A 24929-nucleotide genomic window follows, 5' to 3' on the forward strand; every position below is an offset into this window, starting at 1 on the left:
GTAAGCGTTGTATAAAACAGGCAATCCAGCAGCAAGATGCACCATCACTCTTTTATTTGGCAGCAGTAGACATACATCCGGGTCACAGCGCTCACTCTGGCTAACGAGCCAGCGCTCTTCTCTTCTGCCACTGTAGTGTTTCACTTTTACAGAACAAGTGCAGTCTTTACATTTAGGAAACAGACACATCTACTGATACCAGCCAGGTAAAGCTAATACGTGGTTGTCCTCAAACTAAGCAAAACAATAACGTAACATAATCATTAGGAACAAAGAATGTATGTCCTCATTTCAGTTAATCAGAGATCAGACAAATTCTGGAGTCTCACATACAGAGATATTTCTAAATTTGATTAATCCAAGCAAAAAAAAAAAAAAAGATTTTAATTCAGCCTAATTCTTATCACTTTGAAATGTATATTCCAAATAATTTCCTAATATACATTCACATTAAAATAAAAGCAAATTATGTTATGAACATAATTTAAATTTTTTGATTATGAAAAGTCACAGAGAAGTATATTAAATGTTACTTTGGCATTCCTATCTCACAGGTTTAAAGGAATGATAAACAAAAGAATTCTTTTTAATGCAAATAATCCCCCCTTAGGTAATCATTTAAATAGAACATCTAACATCTTAAGGCAAGAACAAGCTTGTAAATATTTTTTATAAAGTCAGTTAATTCAGCAAATTAGTAGAAACATAATAAATGGATGCAAATAAAAAATACTTCTTTATGACAGAGAGAAAGTTCTTTGGAGCTGACTATAACAGTACGAAAAACTTGCCTTTTTTAAAAAAACCCACTTTGACATTTAATAAACATACCATAAGCCTTCAAGAATCAATAACTAGGCTTTCAGTTTAACAAAAATGTAGAGAAACCAAAATAGAAAAAAAAAATCACCAAATATAAATCACCTGAACACTTATCTTTCTCCTTCCAGAAAATAGGAGGAAAAAAAATCCATTTTCTCAGGACTAATTCAAGGCTCTCTTATAATTTATACAGGGAAGCAGATGGTAGGACTCATGGTAACAGTGGCAATTTTCTGATAATACTACCATGAAAGTGCTAAACAGGATTTTATCCTAAAAGGCCCTAGACTAGTTTAGTTCTTTTTTATTTTTTAAAACATTGCTTTAGCTGTTAAACCCATTTCAAGGCAAACTGAAATTGGTCCATATGCCTTAAGTACTCTTCTGTGCTCAGAAACATTTTTAAGAGAGGTTTCTTTAGAAAGGTCAAGTTTCTCCCCTTACAACAGAGAGGGATTTCTTTTCTGTACTTAATACCCTGCAAGTCTATTTGGTCACTCTTGTCTCTTGTCAAAGGCCACAAAGAAAGCATCTTACTAAAGCGCTGCTCCTGAACTGACCTGGAACTCCAGCACTGAATTCGACAAACCAACCTCTTAAATATGGGCAACTTTTTTTTTCAAGGTGAAGTGTAAAGGAGGAAAAAAACACCTTTTGGAAAGTCATTCATCTTATCTGATGAAATTCCCCAGGTTATTTCATAGTAGCAGCATTATTAAATAGTGCAATTCTTCAAAACAGACTTCAAACAATATCTTCCTCAAATAAAAGAAGTAATCAAATTTCCTTATAGGTTTGTTTATAAAACCACAGCCTAAAACATGAATTAAAACCGTCAGCCCCCCAACCAGGAAAATTAACGTAAGCAATAACTATCTTGCTTACACAATAAAGGGACGGGTGTGCGTGCACGTGTGGGTATGTGTGTGAATCATTCAAGGCCAGTGGCACCTCAACAAGAAGCTAAAATACAGGAAAAATGAAGAATTCTGAACAGCCAATTGTTAAATTAAGAATATAGGTAAGAAAAGTCAAGGAGCTATATAGTCAAAAAATATTAGAGCAATGTTTCATATTGTTTAATGCTGTAACCTATACATTACGGAACACAGTACGTGCAAACAGCACAAGGATTCTGAACCTCCTATTTTGTAACTAATATTACATAATATTACATACATAAACTTAAAACCTTAAAAGTTTATGCTTTTCCCCCACTTTTCATTTTCTATTCATTAATCAGAAACTAGGCACTTTAATCTAAAAATACATTTTAAAAAAATATATTTTAGATCCTTCTTGGTAACTCACTCCTAAAATGAAGAAAGCCTACTTTAGGAGCAAAATCAACAAATCCAATCCACTGATGATATACTGAGTCAGCCACTCTAAATAGTGGCATATGATTTAGACATAAAATTAATACAACTCTGAAAATATCTAATATACTCTGAAGAACCTTACTCGTGAATACCTCATTTATTCATCTATGTATCCTGAAGGACAGGAAATACACTTCCATACCATTAAAAATATTCTGTTCTATATTCAGGGCAGAAAAAACCTTCTTTAAGACCTCTGTAAGATTCAATGTATGAATATTTCTAAAATATGGGCATAATATGACAAATTCCCAGTGTGCTAAGTTCTCTGTGGAAATAATTAAAAGCCAGTTTTGTAGAAAGAGAAAGAAGAAATGATTTTACTGTATCAAGATTCATACCTTCAGTGGTTGGGCGATAGTTTCAAAACTACAATAACTGCCTGTCATAGTTAATAAATGTTCTATTTTTAATCATTATTTATTGAAGGGAAATGCTCTCATGTACACCAAGATAAAAGAAAAAGTCTTCAGTCTAACTTATAAGATCAACAGTAATGTATTTTGGGAACTGCAGTAAATCTAATATAAACTTGTAAACTTCTCAGTGGCAATTCATTTAAATGTTTTATAACGATACTCAACCGTTACGGTGTCTTTGATTCAAATACTTAAGCACATGCACAAGCAGTAACGTCAGCAGCACGTGTTCATCGCCACTACTGCCTGACCGTGATTAAACAATGAATGACATCACAAGTAAAACTACGTCTCCAGGCAAAGTTACGTTTGTTGACACTACGCGCAATATATTCTTGCATGTGTCGGCCACGAAAGTCTTGGCTAAAGTATCTATCTTTACGGTACAAAGCACGAAAACAAAGCTTTTGAGAGTGAAACTGGACATTTCAGACAGCTTCAAGACGACAAATCCATTAATTCCCAAGTACTGGTTTCAATTCAAGCAATATTTCTGTAAAATATACATTTCACAACGATTATTACCTAAAGATTATAAAAAGACACTTTGGATACACTACACAGGGATTCAATGACAGAACTTCTGTGTAAGTACAGTACAGTCACTCATCCTTTACTAGATTTTTTTTTTCCCTCCCTGAGTCCAGATCGACCAATTCTGTGTCACATATATAACAAAATCAATAGTTATTGATTTTGAGATATTTCATAGCACACTCAAATTGTCTGACTTTTACGGTACTTATTGTACTTTGGCTTCCAGCAGGCCACTGGACATAACATGACCATGAGTACTTAGACAACTACTTGTGTGCCTCAGGGCATCGGCTCCAAGGTAGGCCATTAGGAGTTCGGTGCGGCGGATCAGTAAGTGCATGAGGTCTTCAGTCAAAGTCTCTATACTGGAATAGCGCACCTTCTCGAAATCAAAAATGTCTTTGAGGAAGAAAAGAACTTGATTCTGGAAAAGGAACACAAAAACAAATTGGCACTTATTAGATCAAAATTACATGAAATCTAAATAGTTACCAATACTGTAGCAGACACTGAATTAGGAGTCGGAAGGCCTGCGTTCCACCGCTCATTTTATCTCTCACTGGATAAGGAACCCTGAACAAGTTAAATCTTTTTGGGTCCCATTTTCTTTTTCTATAAAATAAGGGATAACACTACTTGTCATTTTACTTCTCAGGGCTGACGTAACTGATGTAAAACCGATGTAACGATCAAAAAAAAAAATTATCCCCCTCTCCAGTCTCACTCCACTGATTGCTGCAGCAAAAGAGGCGACCAAGAACAATCACGAAAACTACATCACCCCAGCCTCATTGTGCCAAGCCTTCTGTGAAATAAATGCTCATTTCGGAAATTCCAACCCCTGATGCCCTCTCTTCCTTGTCGTGCTCCTCCCATTTTCTGGTCTAGTGCTCTCAAGGCTTTGGTCTTTGAACACCATGTGTCCAGCATTGAAGAGAACTGCAACTGAATAATCAGATGATGGCCATTTAAAAATAAGGAATTTGCTCCCAATTTGTGGATATAAGGATGATTTATAATTAAGGGTTTATATGAATAAACCCTTGAACTCCTTTTTCTATATAGCAGAATCCCTCTCCCCAATCAATTCTTGACTATGTAAATTTTTGGCTTTATAATATTTTCAATTTGCAATCAGTTGAGATTTCTTTAGTGCTTGCTCTTTGGTTACAAAACTTCCAAACACCTTATTGCACTGAAAATTGAAACATCTTGAGAAATGCCATGGAAACTGATAATCTGCCAAGGACATGAAATGGCTCTTCTTCCTGGACCATGACTGTGGTACAACTGATCCTGATACGGGAGAGAGACCCACCACAATTTTCTTTGTGTGTGCTTCTTGCAGCTCTTTGGGAGGATCTTGACCCAATAGTGTTCCCTACGCTATTTCTTGTGAAATGGTCTTGGCTATGTAGTAGCTTTTGATTCCGTAAATCCCCTAGGCTGCTGCCCCCATCCTGTCCTTATTTAGAACATTAAAAAGTTTCCTAGGGCACATGCTAGGTGAGAGCAGCATGAGAAGTCAGGGAAGAAAATTTAGCTGCTTTTAAAATAAGGCTGGACATCAGCACCTGTCCAGCTATACCTACGTGATGTTTCAAGAAATCAGCCTCTTTTGGGGGGAGGGTATAGCTCAAGTGTAGAGCACATGCTTAGCATGCATGAGGTCCTGGGTTCAATCCCCAGTACCTCCTCTAAAAATAAATAAACCTAATTACCCCCTCCCCTCAAAAAAATTTAAATAATACAATAATAATAAGAAATCAGCCTTTTTTCCATCTTGTATAAGGAGCTGAAAGACTAATTCAGATCTTCTGATGGCCTGAATCTTTGGGTCAAAGGGAAAGATCTCGAAATCTGAGACTATGTGTTAATTTTTAGATGGATTTGTTAGCCTGAGATGACACTGCCAGCTTTGAGGGGACCCTGTTTTTATGATGCATGGCCAAGCTCTCTGCAAATGGAAATGCTTGCACTAGGTGCTGGGGATGTTTGCTACCTCCTTCTATCTTTGTGGTTTTGGTCCTCCCACTGTGGTAAGACCCCTGGCCATCATTGTGGCTTGTCATGTCAGCCCAGTGTCTACCTTGTCATGCTCTGAGGTACCATTGCCTCTGCAGCACAAGTTTTATTTCCTTCAATAAAAGAAGTTGAAAGTATTTTACTTGAAAAAAAAAAAAAGCCTGTAAACACTGAAGCACTATGTAAATGTAAGGGGCTATTATTATTCCTTTCCCAGTAACGGAAGTTTTCAGTGTTTCCTCTGAGCACTGGTACTAGTTTGAGACAAAAGAGTAAATGATTTCCAAAAACTACAACTTATAAATTTCAAATGTATATTTTTCTGTACTAAAAAAACCCCTTATGATACATGAAAAATAAAAATAATTTCAGGTTTCAACTCAGTAGAAGATTGTGAAGGATATGTCATTCTGGTAACCTAATACTTATGCTGAAACTCATTTTATGCAAGCTGTATACTACTAAGTATTAAGTCTCACGCCGCTATGCCGTGATGGAAAAACAAAAAGTAATTCCAAAGAACAAGAAACAGGAATATTTCATTTGTATCCTACAGAAACCAACTGTCAAGAATCACTAAGAAGGCATACTTCACAGATTTCACTGGGTTTTATATCTGGAAGAGTACTGGCAATCATGCTGTCTAGTCCCCTCACTTTATAGATGAAGAAAAGGAGAATACAGCATGATTTGCCCGCAGTCAGACTGCTCAACAATGGTAGCCTTAATTCCCAGTCAAACTCTCCCACTAAACACACACCTTACGTTTGGGAGGTCAAGTAAATTTATCAAAAATTAGTGAGTTTTAAATGACAATAAAATAAACATTTCCTAAAGTGCTACATTAACAGCACATAAACAAAACAATTTAATTTTTAAATGAAGGACATAGTGAAACATCCAAACTTGCAAACACCAAAAACTTCCAAATTCGGGGGGGAGGGCATAGCTCAAGTGGTAGAGGGCATGCTTAGCATGCACGAGGTCCTGAGTTCAATCCCCAGCACCTCCCTCTAATTAATAAATAAATAAGTAAACCTAATTACCCCCACGAAAAAACTTTCAAATTCATCTTTGATTATGTTTACTTTTATTTGCTCCTTGAAACTCAGCCTAAACTCAAGACTATTAAATACTGAGATTTTTCTTGGCAGTGTGCCAGGCAGAAACTTCTGCAGCATGCTACAATTTGTGTTTTGATAAATTTAAGCTGCTGACACTGAGATTCAGTTTTAAACTCCCATGTTATTTCTCACAACTAGGATTTTATCATTCATATTACCTTGAACCAGAACTTATTTCCAAATTGCCACATATGTGATAGAGACAGATATTATTTGTTTTATAATTTCACAAGTGTCCAGGCATGATGAACTGTCTACAGCAGCTTGTGTTATTCTGTAACACATTTGAGAACACAGACCACTGCAGAAGGAAGACACAAGGCGGAGGGACTTGTTCAATTTTCTCCAGGATAAAGCATCAAGTCGATATAATACTGTTCTACTAGCATGGGTGACTTTTATAACTTTACCTTTAAATAACATTCTTTTTTCTGCAAAAGCAAAAACAGAATAAAACCTTATCTATTTTTTAGTTTAGAAAAGAGAAATGATTAAATGACTGAACATACCTTAAAGAAGCAACATAAATCATAGAGAGAATTTCTAGGACCCAAAAAGCCCCAGGCTAGGACAGGGCTGATGTGCTCACAGATGGCATAAAAATGGGCAAAAAATCCATCCGGGATCTGTTGGGACATAAAGGAGAATAGAGTTATTTTTATCTTCTTGCATTCGCTTTCTTATTGATCATATGACCAGCTCCTTTTGAGGACAGACCAAGGGTTGATGATAAGCCAGCCTAATAAGAAAGTTAATAGACTTACAAGTAACTTTTAGAGTCACAGAATGCTTTGTGTAAATTTCATATCCTAGCCAACACTTTCAATGTACTGAAAACATTATTTCTTCAAGGCATTTTCAACTCATGAAATACTTCATAAAAAAGCAAGCACATAAGTGCTATAATCAAGCAATAACAAGAATGCTACAATGTTCCTTAGCAGTATAATTTTTAGGATTAATGAGACTACCATGGTTTCAGCTAGCTTAGTAGAATTTAAGAAATTCTACTCAATCACTTAATTAGATTATCTGAAAAAGACTAAAATGAATTTTAAATGATTAAGCACAAAAATACACTTGCTAGAATCCTAACTTTTAGTTAAGGAACCAGATGTTACTGAAGCATTTAATTATATAATTGCCCCTTCTTGTGAAAGAGTAATACATACAGTTATGATTTAGAAAACTCGTAGCTTATTAATAACTTTCTTAATTCCCCTTGTTAAATAGCATTCTGAGGGGCCTGTCGTATACTGTCTACTGGGGATAAGTGCGCCTTAAGATTCTGACTCTCGGAGGGGTTATTTTCTATTTTACAAGCTCCAAGACATCTTCTAAACCTCAATTAAAACATACATTATGGGGGAGAGGGGATAGCTCAGGGGTAGAGCACATGCTTAGCATGCATGAGGTCCTGGGTTCAATCCCCAGTCTCTCCATTAAAAACAAATAAATAAAAACCTAATTATCTACCCCCCCAAAACAAAATGCCTACAAGTCTGTTCCTTAGCCCTAAACCACTTGTTCCCTACTGTTTGTCCAATGTCAGAGTTTCTAATCATCATCTGAGGAGCTTGTTTATTTATTTATTTTACTGAAGTATAGCCAGTTTACAATGTTGTGTCAGTTTTCTGGTGTACAGTATAATGTTTCAATCATACATGTACATACACATACTCCTTTTCATATTCTTTTCCATTATAAGTTACTACAAGATATTGAATATAGTTCCCTGTGCTATACAGCAGAAACTTTCGTTTATCTATTTTACATATAGTAATTAGTATCTGCAAATCCCAAACTCCCAATTTATCCCTTCCCACCCTCTTCCCTTGGTAACCATAAGTTTCTTTTCTATGTCTGTGAGTGTGTTTCTGTTTTGTAAATAAGTTCATTTGTATCATTTATTTAGATTCTTGGGGAGCTTGTTTAAAACACAGGGTCCTTGGAATCATTTTTTAATACAATTTTTAAAGGTTCCATTCCATTTACAGTTATTACAAATATTGGCTATATTCCCTGTGTTGTACAATATATTTTTGTGTAACATCTTTTAAACAAGAATTATTCAAATATATGGCCTTCAGAATTATATTTTATATATTATATAACAATTATATAACAAGCACCTTCTGCAGATGCTGTGAGGACTATGCTGGGGAAACAATGCACTGGGCAATACTATCTCGAAGTAATAAGGATAAGACTTAGAAATATGGATATGATAACATACTATAGGTCAGTGGGCAAAAAATAATAACAACATTTGCATAATACACTATGCCAAGCACAGTTCTAAGCATCTTATGTTTAATCCTCTAAAAACCCCATGAGGTAGGTATTATGCTCTTTTTTAGAGATGAGGAAACTAAAGCATAGAGAGGTTAAGGAACTTGCCCAAGGGCATGGCTGGTACGTGGCATTTGAAATCAGACAGTCTCACTCCAGAGTCCATGCCCCGTACTATAGGAGTGCACGGTGAGAGCAGGGTGCAGTGGGTGAGATGGGCCGGACGGTCTGGAGCTTGGGGGCAGGACACAAACTCTGAGATGTTTTTTGATAGGTGCTTGCAGTTGAATAAAGCAGCTAAGGTGGGAGGGTATAGCTCAAATGGTAGAGCGTATGCCTAGCATGAATGAGGTCCTGGGTTCAGTTCCCAGTACCTCCAGTAAAAAAAAAAAAAAAAAAAAAAAAAAAAAATCTAATAATGAATAAAGCAGCTATAAGAATCAAATCATCATTTTTCAGTTGGGTTACATGAAGTGGAATCCACTATATTAAACAATTTTTTAATCTTAAAATATCATTAAATTAAAAAAAGAAGAACACCTCTACTAGAGCTGGTTCCAACTGCAGCCCACTTCCCTGTAGCAGGGAGCAGCAGAGCTCCCATGCACGCTCAGTACTTGTTACACTGAACTCTATAAAATGTCAAGAAGAGGGAGAAGGACTTCAAAACCAAGAAGCCAAGCTGGTCCCAAGCAGGTCACTCATCTAGCTCAAGGCTGTGTGCTTGTGGGCTGTGTCTCCACCTGAGAACGGAATCGGATGTTTCTTTGACAGGAGCCTCAAATTACTATACAAGGACACCCAACACATAATGAATTTTACCTTCATCTGTTGCCTTTTCTGTTTCAACACTGACCAGCAACTTGAAGCCACAGCCTAAATGTATACAGAAGAGAAAAAGCAAGATTTAAATTTATTAACTATATAAACTTTCCATTTAGAAAAGAGCGACTTTTATTAGAAAGGCAACATTTAAAGGTCTAAAATGTGTAAGACATTAACTACTAAAAAGAACTAGTCTATGTTCCTTCTGTTGTTTGTAAGAATTAATGAAAAGGTGTTTATAAATTTTAAAATTAAATACAAAACCATTAGAAGAAAAAGGCTGAACTCTGGTGCCAAGAACTTGGTGATTATAGTTCAAACAATATTTTTCTTCAATAACAGTCCTGCTGGAAATAGTTGTGAGTAGACCCAATATTTTCACTCAAATTAAGAAACAGAACCATAATGACAGGGACAAAAACACCCAAGTAGATTCTGAAGAAACCTGACCCTACTCTAGCAGGACCCAACTTTGATCAGGTCACTTTCCCAAATCAGTTACAGAAATGGAGAACATGTACCTTTTATGGTTAAAACATACTTTGAGGGAGAAGTGGATTTATTAAAAATGCTTCAAAGTACAATAGCAGGAATTTCCAAAGTAACTGTGAAATAGCAAACCAAAACACTTTTTAAAAAGGCATTCAAACTTCATAATGAATCCCACCTACTCTGAGGTACACACTTAAGCCCAACAACAACAGAAGTTAGAGATTTGAACGTGAAACACAACAGAAACTGAAAACATTCAAAATACAGAATATCGTTTACACCTGTTTTATTTTCGTACATGCCCCTATTTTTTTCTGCCCTAATTTTTGGTAGTATTTGGGAATAAGAATCTATTATTTTCCTCCAAAAATAAATATATTTCTTTTCATTGAAACTGCTATATTGCAGTGTAGTCACAGAGCCATTTCAGTTACAGACAGTTTTTGGTCAGGCCTCAACTGGTATAAAGCCTGAGGGTTTTCTTCTGAAGAAATACTGGGTCCTCAGGGTGAAGGCAGGGACTGACAGAAGAGCCAAAAGGCAAATTTCATCTGAAGATGTTACATATCATACACATCTGATCGCAGTATCAAAGAATGAGCTCAGTTTCCACTCAGGTCATTCTATGGACCATATATATATATGTCTTATTTATCTTTCCAATTCTGACTATTTCTCATCAAATTTAAATGGTTGAGAAAGGTAAACCACCACTTACGGTTTCTTTGAAGGAGGAGTTTAGCCAGCGATTATTTACTACATTCTGTATGGATGTGGGTGGGTTTTCTAAATCTTCAAAGGAATCCATCAATATAAAATCCAGAACAACATCATAAAAATTGAGATTTTTCACCTGCATTAAATTATGAGTTAAAACAGAGATTAATACTACATAGAGCTGAAATAAAGTCTGAGGTAAGGCTTCATACATTATAAGAGCAGGGTGTTTTCAGTGGAATCAGATTGTATCTCCGACCAAAAAAGAGGAAGGGAAGAGGCAACTATGGAAACAACACACCACCAGAAGCTACAATTCACATGATGGCTGCTCCTTCCCAGATGCCATCAGGTGAAGTGAACCTCTCCCCCAACTCTATCCTGGGAGTCCTCTGTTCGTGCTTTCATTACGGTATCCACAACGCTCACTGTTCGCTGTCACTTAGTTACTGGTCTATCTGCCTGTCTTCCCCACCACATCACGACCCTCTCGCCCTTCCATTCATTCACGCATTGGCGTAGTCCAGTACCGCATTCATGCATGCTGTGCTGGACGACATGCTGTACCGGGTGCTCAGGCTTCCCCAGTACGCAGACTAGATGCTTAGAGTTTAGTGGGGAAAATAGACAGCAATAAATAATCCCACAAATACACAATTACAAACTGTGATAAGCACAGTAAAAGCAAGAGTACAGGGTATCGTGAGAGTTTATAATAGAGCTTCCAATCTAGACTGAATGTCAGTGGGGGCGTTCTTCAGGGAGTGAGGCATGCCAGGTACAAGAAATACGTCGTCAGAGACTGTAAGGTAAAAAAGAACACAGTGGCGTTGAACCAAAGGTCACTGGAAGTGTGCTGGAGCTCTCTGCAGCAGGGAGCAGGGCCAGCAGCTGGAGAGAGGGAGGAAGGGCCCGCTCCTGCAGTTTATGGCCCACGTTAATGCTTTTGGATTTTATCCTCACTGTAGTGACGGGGGGTAGTGGTGGTGGGGGGGATGGACGATCAGATCTGTTTTATTTTATGTTTTCTTCTGGTTTTAATGAGGTACAGCTGACATACGGCACTGTATAAGCTTAAGGTGTACAACATCAAGATCTGATTTACAAACATGAAATGATCACCACAGTAAGTTCAGTGAACATCATTTCATATCGATACAACATTAAAGAACTAGAAAAAACCTTTTTCCTTGTGACGAGAACTCAGAATTTACTCTCTTAACAACTTTCATGATAGCATACAGCAGAGTTAACCACCTTTACCATGTTCTACATTGCATCTCTAGTATTTACTTACCTTGTAAGTGGGCATTTATACTTCATGCCCTCTTTCATCTGATCCCCCCCCCCACCCTCTCTGGTAGCCACGAATCTGATTTCTTTTTCTATGAATTTGTTTGTTTTTGAAGTGTAATTGACATACAACACTATGTTAGTTCCTGGTATACAACATAGCAAGCCCATATTTCCATACACTTCAAAATCATTAACGTGAGAAGTCTAGTTGCCATCTGTCACCATATAAAGACACTAATTATTGACTATATTCCCCACACTGTATATTATACATTTATTTTATTTATTTTGTAAGTGAAAGTCTATACCTCTTAATCCCCCTCACCTATTCTCCTCCCTCACCCCCCTCACCTCTGGCAACCACCTGTCTGTTCTCTGTGTTTACGACACTGTTTTTGTTTAGTTATGTTTGTTCATTTGTTTTGTTTTTTAGATTCTATACATAAGTGAAATTACACAGTAGTTGTCTTTCTCTGATTTATTTCACTTAGCATAATACCCTCTAGGTCCATCAATGTTGTCACAAATGGCCAGATTTCATTCTTTTTTATGGCTGAGTAATATTCAGATTTGTGCTTTTTAAAGACCGTTTGGCAGGGATATGGCATAGAGAGCAGGAAGGGGGAATGCAGGCGGGCAGCGGTGGCAAGGAATCAGGGATGCAAACCCCCTGAGGCAGTCCAGGGAGAGACAACAGTTACTCAGACTACGTTGGGGCTGGCACGAATAAAGAAAAAACTGAGAGATATTTAGGAGTTAAATTAACAGAACTTGGGGATGAATATGATAAGGTGGGCGAGGACCAGGAAGGTGTAAAGGATGAGTCCCAGGTTTCTGGCCTGCACAATGGAGCGGGTGCTGCTTCCTTCACCGACTGAGTGTACACCAGAGAAGGAAAGATTATGCCTCTGTTTCCATATCTGCTGTCTTCTCTGTCTAGAAAGACTTTCAGCCCCTTGCAAACTCATTCTTTAAACTTCCGTTAAGACAAAATATCCCAGGCTCATCATGTACCTCCCCTCTCCCAGTGTGAAATCAGCCATTTTCCCAAGGAGCCCTAGTTCCTCCAGTGGAGAGTGGTACTCAGAAGCCAAGATCTGTGTGCGAGAATCATTTCTTTTGAGGTGTTGCTGCTCCCAGACCCTCTCAGTGAATAGAGCCAGGAAATATATGTATGTCTACGTATATACAAACTTGTATTTATTTCTGTATCATCTATCCAGCTATCCATCTACCGTATGATACTGTCAACTATGAATTCACACTGACAGCTTCAATTCCAATCCCAGCTTTTTATACCTCCCTCACCTGACAGTGAAAAACCTGGCGCTGATTATTCTCAACATACTTGGTTATTGTTTGACCCTGTGTATGGAGCCAATCCCCCAGCCCCACTGAGGTGCTGCTGTCCTGTTTGAAACCAGCTGTGCACAGGCTGCCACTACCGCCCTGCTAGGGCCTGTTCATTGACTTGTGGACGGAAGACAGGAGGGAGGGAAGGAATGAAGGGCTTCTTAAAAAACATTATTTTCAACTATTGCCCCAATGTATAAAGACTGTGGTTGCTCTGACTGTGTCATAATGACCACCACACAATTGGTTCCACTGTCATTTAACAAGGACAAGGAAACAGTGGCCTCAAATTACGTAAATATCATGTGTAAATAACTAAGGGGAATAAATACTATAAAAATTTGAACTTACTCCTCTAGCAGCAAGTTCCATTTCAGTACTATCCCAGTGATCAGTCTGCTCTAAAAAATAGATCATTTCATCAAAAACATCTTCAAACTTCTTCGGATTCTGCAGAAGAAAACACACTTTAATCCTAAACGCAACTTTAAAACAAGGCTCAATACTACAAAGTAAATAAGCTACTCTTCAAGTAAGTTTATTAGATCTTCATTCTGGAGGTAACTGAACCAAAACACATTCTCAGTGTATGCCACATTCATTTGGTTTCATATTTTGTTGATCCAACTTCTGAAGAAGCCAAGACTAAGAACGTAAGTAAAACGTTTCATAAGCAAAATATATATGCCTGTGTAGGTCAGTCCTTAGGGTGAACAGATACTATGTGATGCTTTTGATGTAGTTCTACTCCTTTTGGAAGAATTCTAGTTCAAATCAGTGGGTTTATCTGCCTTGGGAAGGCCAAGAAAGCAACATAAGAATTACACTGGGAATTGCAAATGGTTAATATCACCCTACATTTATTTTGCACTTAAAAACAAATTGCTTTCCCATTTATCATATATTGAATCACTATAAGAACTCTTTGAAATAAGATACCATAAACGTAATTCCATTATACAAATGAGAGAACTGAGGTTGAAAGGTTGGGTCTGAAAATCAGGTGTTCAAATGGCTCAATGGCCTGTTTAGTTTTGTTTTTTCTCATCGTCTGGACACACCCTGCACAAAGGAAAGTGGTTCCTTACAGTCTTTATCAAGTTCTTGCCATTGCTTCTACCTCATTCATTCCCATGAAGATGAGTAAGAGTAAGAGGCAGCTAGCTCACTTTGTATTTCCCTATTTCTGAGATCTGCACTATCTCCTGGAACTTTTTTACTGAACAGGATTGAGGCAGGTAAGAGAAGAGGTTATTAGAAATAATAATAGTGGTGGCTGTAGTAGCAGATCTGATGATAATTCTCACCATGACATTCACAGATTTCATAGCAAATTTGGAATCTTTTTTTTTTTAATTTTTAATTTTATTTCATTTTCTTCCCCCCTTAATGGAGTCACTGGGGATTGAACCCAGGACCTCATACAAGCCAAGCACATGCTCTATCACTGAGCTATACCCCCCAGCCCCAGGAATAATTTATCAACTTGATCAAAACAGCATGAACTTTATACCTAGAAAATAAATCAACCCAAGTAGAAATCAATGGTCTTCGGGTTATTTATTTGCTTATTTATTTATTTATTTATTTGTGGGGAGTTATTTATTTATTTAATCTTTTAAAAAATTTTAATATATGAGCCTTCGCAACTACCTACAAAACATTCTCTCCTATTAAAAGTGTAATGTATTTTAATCTTCAGTTCAACTGAAACAACAGTAAAAAAACTTGCCAACAAAACAAGCTTACCTTTCGTGCTCTCACAATTAATGCTGATAAAATTTTCCTTCCACTTTCAGCAAGGAATATCCTGTTGGCTGTTTCTGAAAGAATTACCTGAAAAAATATCCATCCGCAAACAAAGAAAAAAAGAGACTTGTAATTAATTTGAATGGACAGTTGACGTTACAGCACATCTATGCATAAATAACCCTAATACAGTCAACGTATTGTATGTGGCACTATTTCAGCAAGAAAACCACAGAAAAAGTCCAAATTTACTAAAATAAAGAGTTCTTGAACCTATATTAATGAGAGAGTAAAGGGAGATAAATCTGAACTTAACAATATTAGAAAATCCAAAATAAACATTATATAGCTTCAAAACATAGAAAAATAAAGATAATTTTATTGTTAAATGACCCTATTTCATTTTAGGAAACCAATGATTTCACAACTGACTCAAATGAAAAATGTTAGAACACATACTAATTTATAAGAAAGAAGACTTCTATTTTAAGCAGCCATTTGAACACACACATCTCTAGCATCAAAACGTCCTGTTTGGCAGAATGTGGCAGACCTGGGAAGTCATAGGAGAAGACAATGACAAATGAAGACAAATGAAGGGAGAAAGCAGGCAGGAAAAATTAACTTGGAAGACTTTTTATTTGCCATTAGGAATAAGGATAATAGAAAGTAGAGAGCTGCTCTGCTTATATGCAGCTGGACTCTACAGCATGAGGGTGGGGATGAGTGGCTGGGTGAAATCACTTAATGTAAAAAAAAAAATACCTGAAAAGCCTGTCGAATACAGTGAAGTTTGGCAAGAAAATCACTGTCTCCTAGGCACTCCAACATTTCAGTTCTAAGTAATAAACGGGAAACAACTGTTAAACTGCATTCAGGATCAAGCAAGCCTACTACATATTTGGGCTCAGGACCTTCATAAAAAACACATGTCTTTTCAATACTGATAAAATATGTAAAAAAAAATTTTTGAGCCTAAAAACGTATTTCCCCTTTTTTCATAAACATTTTAAATAAATATCAGACCAACAAAGCAATAGTACCTTAATCTTTTTCATAAAGACAAACATGGTACCTAAGCACTCTTGAGTAAATTTTTCCTTCTTCAACTAAATGCATGGCTTCCTCGTAAAAAGGGCAGTGGCAAAGAGACTCCAGACTGTAGGTATGCCGCACTTCTCTGTGTTCTGCAAGCTAAGAATACAGTGGGTTAAAACAGACTACACTGATATAAGGAGAAAAACTAAAAGACAGAAAATAGGATCTTGCTAATATTACTATCTGGCTAATATACTCACTTTGATTAAACTGTGAAAGTAATTCAGTAAGATTTTATGGCTTATAAGATCTGAGTTCATTTTATTTCACTTTATTTTGTTGTTAAAAAAAAAAGAGTAAAACTTCATTAACAAGCTTAATTCATTTTGGATCCAACTACTTCAATTCACAGGATGCATGGAAAAGCAGTATCTTACAGTTCACCAACAAAAATAACTGTCTATCTTTTTTATTACAGCTACCCTAGTAGGTGTGAAGTTGCTTAAATTTCTCTAACAACTAATAATGCTGAACATCTTTCATTTCCTTATAGGCCCTTGTATATCTTCTTTGAAAAAATATATATTCAAATCCTTGGCTCACTTTTAATTGGTTTATTTGTCCATGTATTGTTGGGTTGTAGGAGTTCTTTATATAGCCTGGATATAGGACCTTTATCAGATACATGATGTACAAATATTTTCTCCCATCCAGTCTTTTTACTTTTTTGCTGGTATCCTCTGAAGCACAAAAGTTTCTACTTTTGATAAATGACAATTACTCATTTTCCTCTTTTGTCTGTCTTAACTTTTTGTTTTATGCAGAACATCAAGGTCAGCCAGAGGTGAGAGGTTAGGGACTTCTAAGGTCTTTCCTAGACAGGTATAATAACCCTGCACATGCTTGTGGCTCTTCTAGATTCCCAAGAATATCCTGGAGCTTTTCCAAGCTCCCTATAAACACCTCATTGCCCAGTTTTTCCTTTTAAGTTTTGTGGTCAGCCCATCTTGTTAGTCCCACTGGTAACCCCAACCTCAGGCAACTGCACTGTTAAACAATTAGCACTAATTGTTTTCAACAAAAGCTCCAGGGACAGAAATTTTGCACAGAAGCAAGCTCTAAGTCAGGTCAAATAAACACAAATCCTGAGAATGGAGCTTTGCAGGGACCTGCCATACAGGTCAAATAGTGACAATTCTCTAGTGATGGGACTTTTGGGAAGCTCCAAAGCCATTAATTTTCTGCCAGGGGCGGCTGGTCCCCTGATTTTGACACTTACCATAGTTGTGAGGCTTTTGGTTTTCAAGACTAACTGTGGAGAGAGGGATGGGAATAGAACAAACTAAAAATTCAAAGTTCACTGCTCTTACAGAGATTCAACCATTTTCTGAATAAATGCGCCTTGAATTTTTGCAAGCGTTTAATTTTCAGAGTTCTGAAAATTCTGATTTTGATGATTTTTGCCAGTGTTTTCCTTGCTTTTGTGGAGATCTCTGGAGGTTTTTACTCTACTATTCTGGAAGTGTTTCTCCATGCTGTAGTTCTGATCCTTCATGTGTACCCAGTGCTGTGCTAAAGCTTTAACTTGATTATCTCATTTCTTTACAATCACTCATAAAGTAGGTGGTCTTATTAACCACATTTTACAGATAAAGGAACAGAGATATAGAGCAGCAGGAACTTGCCCCAAGTCCCACAGCTAAATGGCAGAATTTAAAATTTATTCCAGAGCTTTTATGCACTTTTAAAACTCATTTATTTATTTTTTGTGGAGAGGTAATTAGGCTTACTTATTTATTTAGTTTTAGAGGAGGTGCTGGGGATTGAACCCAGGAACATGGGTATGCTAAGCATGCGCTCTGCCACTTGAGCTATACCCTCCCTGCCCTTTATGAACTTTTAAATACCAAACTATACATATCCTCCCATCAGCCTTATCCAAAAGTCCAAAGGAGAAGAAGTTTAAGCATTAGAAATATTTAGGATGGTATAAATATGCCTATTAGTCTACAGGCAAAAAAAAAAAAAGGTAAACAAAAATGACAATATCTGACATTATATATTGTTTGCTTTAAGTAATATTTCCCCTCATATATTAAGAAAAATGTATTACACAAAAGAGAAAGTGTTTTTGAGGTTAAAAAAAAAGCTAACACTTTAAAAAAATTACTTAGAATGGAAATTCTTTAAATATTAAATAGTTTAAAGTTTTGTGCCACTGTCAAAACAGAATCTATGGACACCTACCAGTAGAGAAAAATTCTGAGGAGGAAACTCTCTACACAAAATAATTTATACTAATAAGAAGTGAACAAATTCAACAATGAGAGATTCCAGAGTCAAGTCTTGATTTACTAGTCTATCTTGCTCATTTGTTGATTTGGCTTCAGTGATCACCAAATAAGTCTCCTGAAATAAGCTTGCAGCTGTGAAAATACACCACATAGAAGGTCTTCTGCTAGCCAGCGTCACCAACTCTCCCCGAGACAATGACAGCTCAGAAACATTTATTTAAATCATCAGTCTTAGAATTTTTAAAGCAAAAAGCAAACCACTAAAATGATGGCTTAAATTCTCATTTTAGAATATATTTTATAGGAAGAATTTTTTTTTTTTACAAAATTCTCAAAAGCTTTTAAAAAGCTATCAGAAAAATATTAACATTTCACCAGAGCTGAGATGTTACTTCAGAAGCAGAAGTCAGTAACAGTTTAATCCCAGCATATGGAAACATGCAATTTACCGTGAAAAAGGGTTCTTTTCTTTGCTAACTGAAAACTGAAATGTCCTTTATTTCTAAATTATTCTTTTCCTAAAAGGGCATATTTCAAAAACTCTTTTTAATATTTTCAGAAAGAAAAGTAACACGAGTCACAAGTACCATAAAAATGACCATGTAAGAAATCAAACAAGTTAACAACAATAGGAACAATAAAAACAGACAAAATAGATAAAACCCATCGATGAACCAATCAGTGAAAGCAACGTTCTGGGATTAGCTGAAGACTTCAAACATCCTGAATTACTTCCTCCTCGCCCTCCACGAGGGGCAAGAGGGACTGGGCCTTATCTTTCTCGGGAAGCAATGACTTTGCTGAATGTGAAATAATATTTGTAAAAGCCTTAATATTATTAAAAGCCTCTAAACAACCATAAAAGAAATGACCAAAGTCCTAAAACGACTATAAGTTGGGTCATAAAATAGGTTAAGTTCGATTTTAATATGGACTATTTTTTCACATTTACATTTTCCTTTCAAAATAACCACCTAAATTACAAATAGGACTTAACAGTTAAAGAATTCAGGCTGAATACATCTCTTATCACACTAATAGAAAAGAAATTAAACAGGAAATAAACCCATAATAACCACCTTCTAAAATGGCCCTCAAGGACCCTCCCTTCCCGGTACTTCATGCTTCACTCCAGGCTGAAGAGGGCTAACCTGTGTAACCAGTAACATACTGTGGAAATGATGGAGTGTGGTTTCTGAGGCTAGATCATGACACTCACTGCTTCTGTCCCACTCTCTCGGGGAAGCCAGGTGCTATGCTGTGGAGAGGCTCAAGCAGTCCTATTGAAAAGTCTACAAAACCATAAAAACTTAGGTTTTCTACCAATAAGGTAGCACCAATCTGCCATTCATCTAAGTGAGGCTGGGAGCAGATTCTCCAGCTCCAATGAAATCTTCAGATGACTGTGGCCCCAGCCAACGTACCTGACTACAACTTCGCAAAAGACCTCAAGCCAGAACTACCTGATAAGCCACTTCCAAATTCTTGGCCCTCAGAACAATGAGACAAAAATGTTTACTCTTTTGTTGAATGGGGAACAATGCTTTGTTTGGGGGAATGGGCAGGTGTTTCAGTCTCAGGATTTCTGGAATCACTTCTTTGTGCCAACAACTTCGGTGACCTTGAGCACACTGAACTCATAGTCTTGCCCAGGGGCGAGCACTTGCCCACTGTGACAATGGCACCAACCTGGATGTCCCTGAAGCAGGGGCACAGTGTATGGACATGTTCTTATGGCACTTCTAGAAGCGGCTGTACTTCTGGATGTAGTGGAGGTTGTCTTGGCAGACGACAACAGTCCTCTGCATCTACATCTTGGTCACCACGCCAGATAGGACCTGCCCTCAGATGGAGATGCTGCCCGTAAAAGGGCATTTCTATTGCCTTCAGTGGCCTCCCCAGGTGCCCTGAAGCCCAGATCAATGTTCTTGTGTTGTGGGAGCTTTTCCTTGACAGTTTCTCTAAGCAGGACCCTCTTTCTACTTTGAATGAAGGTGTCTGCTGCTTGTGGTAGGCATGCTCAGTCCAGGAGTCACTCCTTATCTGATACATGCAACTTCAAAATTAAATACCAAAATGACAGTCTCCCTGGATATTAGCCCTTAGGACCCAGTTCTCATAGGGCTAATCCTAAGGCCCAAGACCTCCAGAAAAGCACCCCATAAACCTTGGATTTTAAGAAGGTGACTCCTAAAACGCTTGAGCCTACTTAACTCCAAGTGTGGAACCCCCAGGATTCAGAAGGCTCCACCTTAGATTAACACAAAGACACATGCCCTCTACTTGACTTAACCCCTAGGAAATTGAGGACACCAGGAATTAACCCCCAAACTGGGACAAGGAGTCCTGCTCTCCAGGACACACCTCTGAAGACCAGGACAGAATCTACAGCCTTGGCACCAGCCCCCAACCCACACCTGAATTTTATTGGTTTTAGGACACCAAGTTTGGGGTAACTTATTACACAGCAACAGATAACTAATGTAATAGTGGGAACAATACTAACAGCAAAAGAAAGATACATATATTTCCAAAAACTGGAAAGCAACTGGAAGTGTGTGGTCAGATGAAATAGATGAGGAAGCCCTAGCGCAGAATAAGTTGACGGGGAGATATGGTCAAGAGGGAGACATTTGCTAAGCAGAGCCTCAAAGAGCACCAGGCTTATAGAGGGCAGGTACGAGGGCAGGACTGAAGAAGGAGGATTGAAAAATGGGAGCTTTTAAATGAAAAGTCTGTGTCCAAACAACTGTAGTAGTCCTGTATCTTATTCTACTGTCTGCCCCTGAATAGGAAGGCAGCTTACAGAAAAACAAATTTGCAACCAAAGAACATTTGTCTTTAAAAATTACTTTAACTACCTAAGGAAAGTAAGTCTGCTAGGGTGGGTGATGAGCCTCCCAAAGTAAGGCCCTCATTCTGTACCCAGGTGTGTCCCGACCATTAGGCTATTTCCAGACCATTCATCCTAAAGAAAAACCTGCCAATCAACACAGCTCAAAGAAGCCCTGCTAGCTTTCCCATTCCCCTATTCAAGGGACAGACAAACATAAAACAGTACCACAAACCCACACAATCTACCTAAGAAAATCAATCCAGTCACCAAGTAAGTTCTCCAATTTGAAAAGAAAACGATCAACACAAGAATGAAAGCCCAAGATAAAGAGACAAAATCGACCCTAGAGGAAGTGAGATAATTCTGGACTGCTATAAACAACCACTATCAAATCAGCGAGGCGCAGACACAGCAAAAGCTTTCCAAGCTTCCTTTTAGAGTACGAGCAGAGGTATTTGAATTGTAAGAAATAAAATCTGCTCTTTAAAGAGCACCCTACAATTTACATATTAAACACACAGACACACAAAGCAGAGGGGTATCATTCTAAGAAAAAGTGAATACAGCTAAAAATACTCTCTCTGCAGTATTAGCTTCTAGCTATTAAATGACAATCTCCTTCAGAGATGGAAAAGTTAGGGCAGTACTCAATGCAGCGGTATCCTAACATTAAAAAGACTTCTCAGAACTTGAAAATTATGCTAAGTCAAAGGACATCCAACACAAAAGACCATGCACTGTTTGACTCTATATGAAATGTCCAGGATAGGCAAATCAACAGAGACAGAAGGCACAGGAGTAGCTGCCTAGGGCCGGGGGTAGGAGCGGAAGGGGAGTGATTACCAATAGGTAGGGGCTTCTTTCTGGAGTGACAGAGTTCTGGAATTAGAAAGCTCGCACAACTCCGTGAATAAACCAAAAACCACTGCACTGTACACATTAAAAGAGTGAATTTTACAGTATGTGCATTATATCTCACCAAGGCTATTTAAAAAAGACTTTTCAGGGGAGAAAGGCTGTGGTTCCAAGCCAATGTCTGGTAAAGCATGCACAAGAAAATCTTGTTAATCACTTTCACAAATAACTGACCAAGCTTAGAGAAAAGCCTATGCCAGGACTTGCTTTTACCTAAATAGGCAAAAATTCTTCCTGGTAATTCTGAATAAAGCTTTCGAATGATCACAAACTGTTTAACTTCCCAAGGAGTTCTGATCTTATTTTCTTAATAACTTTCTGTTGGAGGACACAGCAGGCCAGTGTCGTGGGCTGTAAAAGAATTTACCAGAAACAAAGGAAAGGTTTAAGAGGTACGCTGCTGCAGGCAACAGCGGGCCACACCAGTGAGAGGTGCCTCTGTGAGAGCCGAGGGTGAATGCGCAGGGTCTTTTATCAGCAAGGGGTTGTGCACACAAGGAGCAGGGGCTGCGTGATCAGCTCGTGCACAGGTACTTGACTGGTTACAAGTGAGGTAAGACTTGCCAGGGGTTATTTTAAGTAATGGGATTTATGGCCCCATTAAGGGCAAGACGTGTAGTGAGGCCTGTCCACCTGGGGTACTGTGAGATAAGCCATTTCTTGTGGTGGTTAGTTCTGCTGGGGCAAGCACACACCAAGCACACACCAAGCAAAAATGTTCTGCATCCTCTTGTGAAAGAATGCAGGCACATGAAGGGTCCAGGAGTGGGGGTTAAGGGCCTCATCAGGCACCAGCTGGCACCACATTTTCTTCATTAAATAGCCTTTCCTAAGTTATCTTTAAGTGTTTGGCATATAGTAAATGCAATTAAAAATAATTTAACAAACATTTCTTAGAAAGGAATTTACCCTGGAACATTCAGATTCTGAGATCACACATTTATGCCCTAGAAGCATCTCAGACAGTGAGCCCTTCGTGTGGTATTCATGCATTTTGTTTTGTTTTCAAGAATTTTATTTACTTACTTACTCACTCACTTACTCATTTATTTATTTAATGGAGGTACTGGGGATTGAACCCAGGACCTTGTGCATGCTAAGCATGTGCTCTACCATTGAGCTATAACCCCCCACTCCCCTGCATTTTGTTTTCCAAAGGGATTTTTTTTAATTTATCAAACCTTTGTAACTTAAACCACAAATTTAAGTGAGTACAATGAATACCTTGCAAAATATTTTTTACGGCTGCATATTATAAAGAAACTTCAGAGCAATACATATGCTTTTCTTCACAGTGGAAAAAATGCAAAGTAACTAGCAATTCTCCTTACAAACCATTTAGCACTAAGTGTCTACAGAAAGAAAGATAAAAAGCTTTTGACAAAATACATCTTTTTATGATAAAAACTCTCAACAAATTGGTATAGAAGGAATGTACCTCAACATAACAAAGGCCATATATGACATGCCATAGCTAACATCATACTCAAAAGTGAAAGGTTGAAAGCTTTCTAAGATCAGGAACAAGACAAGGGTGCCCACTCTCATCACTCCTATTTAACATAGAATTGGAAATCCTAGCCAGAGCAATTAGGCAAGAAAAATAAACAAAAAAAAAAGCATCCAAATCAGAAAGAAAGAAGTAAAACTGTGTTTGTACATGATATGATCTTACATACAGAAAGTCCTAAAGATTCCACGAAAAACCATTAAAACTAATAAACGAATTCAGTAAAGTTGCAGGCACAAAAGTCAGTTCCATTTCTATACACTAAAGCAAACTATCAAAAACAAGAGAAATTAAGAAGACTCCCATTTACAACAGCATGAAAATAATAAAATACTTCAGAATAAATTTAACCAAGGACATGAAAAATCTGTATAGTGAAAACTATAAGACTGATGAAGAAACTGAAGTAGACACAAATAAATGAAAAGATATCTGTGATGGAGGGAGGGTATATAGCTCAGTATCAGAGTGCATTGCAGCTTAGCATGTGCAAGGTCCTGGGTTCAATCCCCAGTAGTTCCATTAAAAAAAAATAATAATAATGATAATAATTAGTGCTTTTAAAAAAAGATATCCATGTTCATGAATCAAAAAAATTAATATTGTTAAAATGTCCATACTACCTAGAGCCATCTTTAAATTCATTGCAATGAATCTAGATTCAAAATTCCAATGGCATTTTTCATAGAAACAAACAAACAAAAATCCTAAAATTTGTATGGAATCACAAAAGACCCCAAGTAAACCAAAGCAATCCTGAGAAAGAACAAAACTAGAGGTCACACTTCCTGAATTCATACAATAATACAAAGCCAAAGTAATCACAAAAGACACAGACTGATGGAAGAGAGTCAAGACACCAGAAATAAACTCTTGCGTATAAACGGTCAACCAGTATCTGACAAGGGGCCAAGATTACTCAGAGGGGAATGGACAGTCTCTTTAATAAATGGTAGTAGGAAAACTGCATAACCATATGCAGAAGAATGAAACTGGATCTCTATTTTATAACACTCACAAAAATTAATTCAAAATGGATTAAAGACTTAACCATAAGACTTGAAATCATAAAACTCCTGAAAGAAAACATAGGGAGAAAAAGCTCCTTGACATCTGTCTTGACAACATTTTTTTGGATATGACACCAAAAGCACAAGCCACAAGGAAAAAATAAACAAATGGGACTGAATTAAACTAAAAAGCTTCTGTACAGCAAAAGAAACAATCAACAAAATGAAAAAGCAACATACAAGAAGGGAAAAAATATTTGCAAACCATCTATCTGATAAGGGGTTAGTATCTA

General features: G+C 37.4%; 1 protein-coding gene and 1 pseudogene across 3 annotated transcripts in view; both read right to left on the reverse strand.

The window, feature by feature from the left end:
- Window positions 1-37: 37 nt before the first annotated feature.
- Window positions 38-24929, reverse strand: part of MIGA1 (mitoguardin 1) — a 74569-nt gene continuing 49677 nt past the window's right edge. For 2 of the 3 annotated variants that reach the window (XM_064493429.1, XM_010989059.3), the window contains exons 9-16: window positions 16109-16227; window positions 15799-15871; window positions 15034-15120; window positions 13636-13734; window positions 10637-10771; window positions 9424-9477; window positions 6819-6935; window positions 38-3584 (exon numbers count right to left, since the gene is read on the reverse strand). In XM_064493429.1, coding sequence (XP_064349499.1) covers window positions 3366-3584; window positions 6819-6935; window positions 9424-9477; window positions 10637-10771; window positions 13636-13734; window positions 15034-15120; window positions 15799-15871; window positions 16109-16227 — 903 coding nt within the window. In that variant the 3' untranslated portion in view covers window positions 38-3365. Of the gene's footprint in view, window positions 3585-6485; window positions 6611-6818; window positions 6936-9423; window positions 9478-10636; window positions 10772-13635; window positions 13735-15033; window positions 15121-15798; window positions 15872-16108; window positions 16228-24929 lie in introns of those variants that run through there. The other variant, XM_064493430.1, reaches the window with a different exon arrangement.
- Window positions 19942-20793, reverse strand: LOC105096674 (small ribosomal subunit protein uS17-like; annotated as a pseudogene).

The sequence above is a fragment of the Camelus dromedarius genome, chromosome 14, assembly GCF_036321535.1.
Source record: "Camelus dromedarius isolate mCamDro1 chromosome 14, mCamDro1.pat, whole genome shotgun sequence".
Taxonomy (NCBI): Eukaryota; Metazoa; Chordata; class Mammalia; order Artiodactyla; family Camelidae; genus Camelus; species Camelus dromedarius.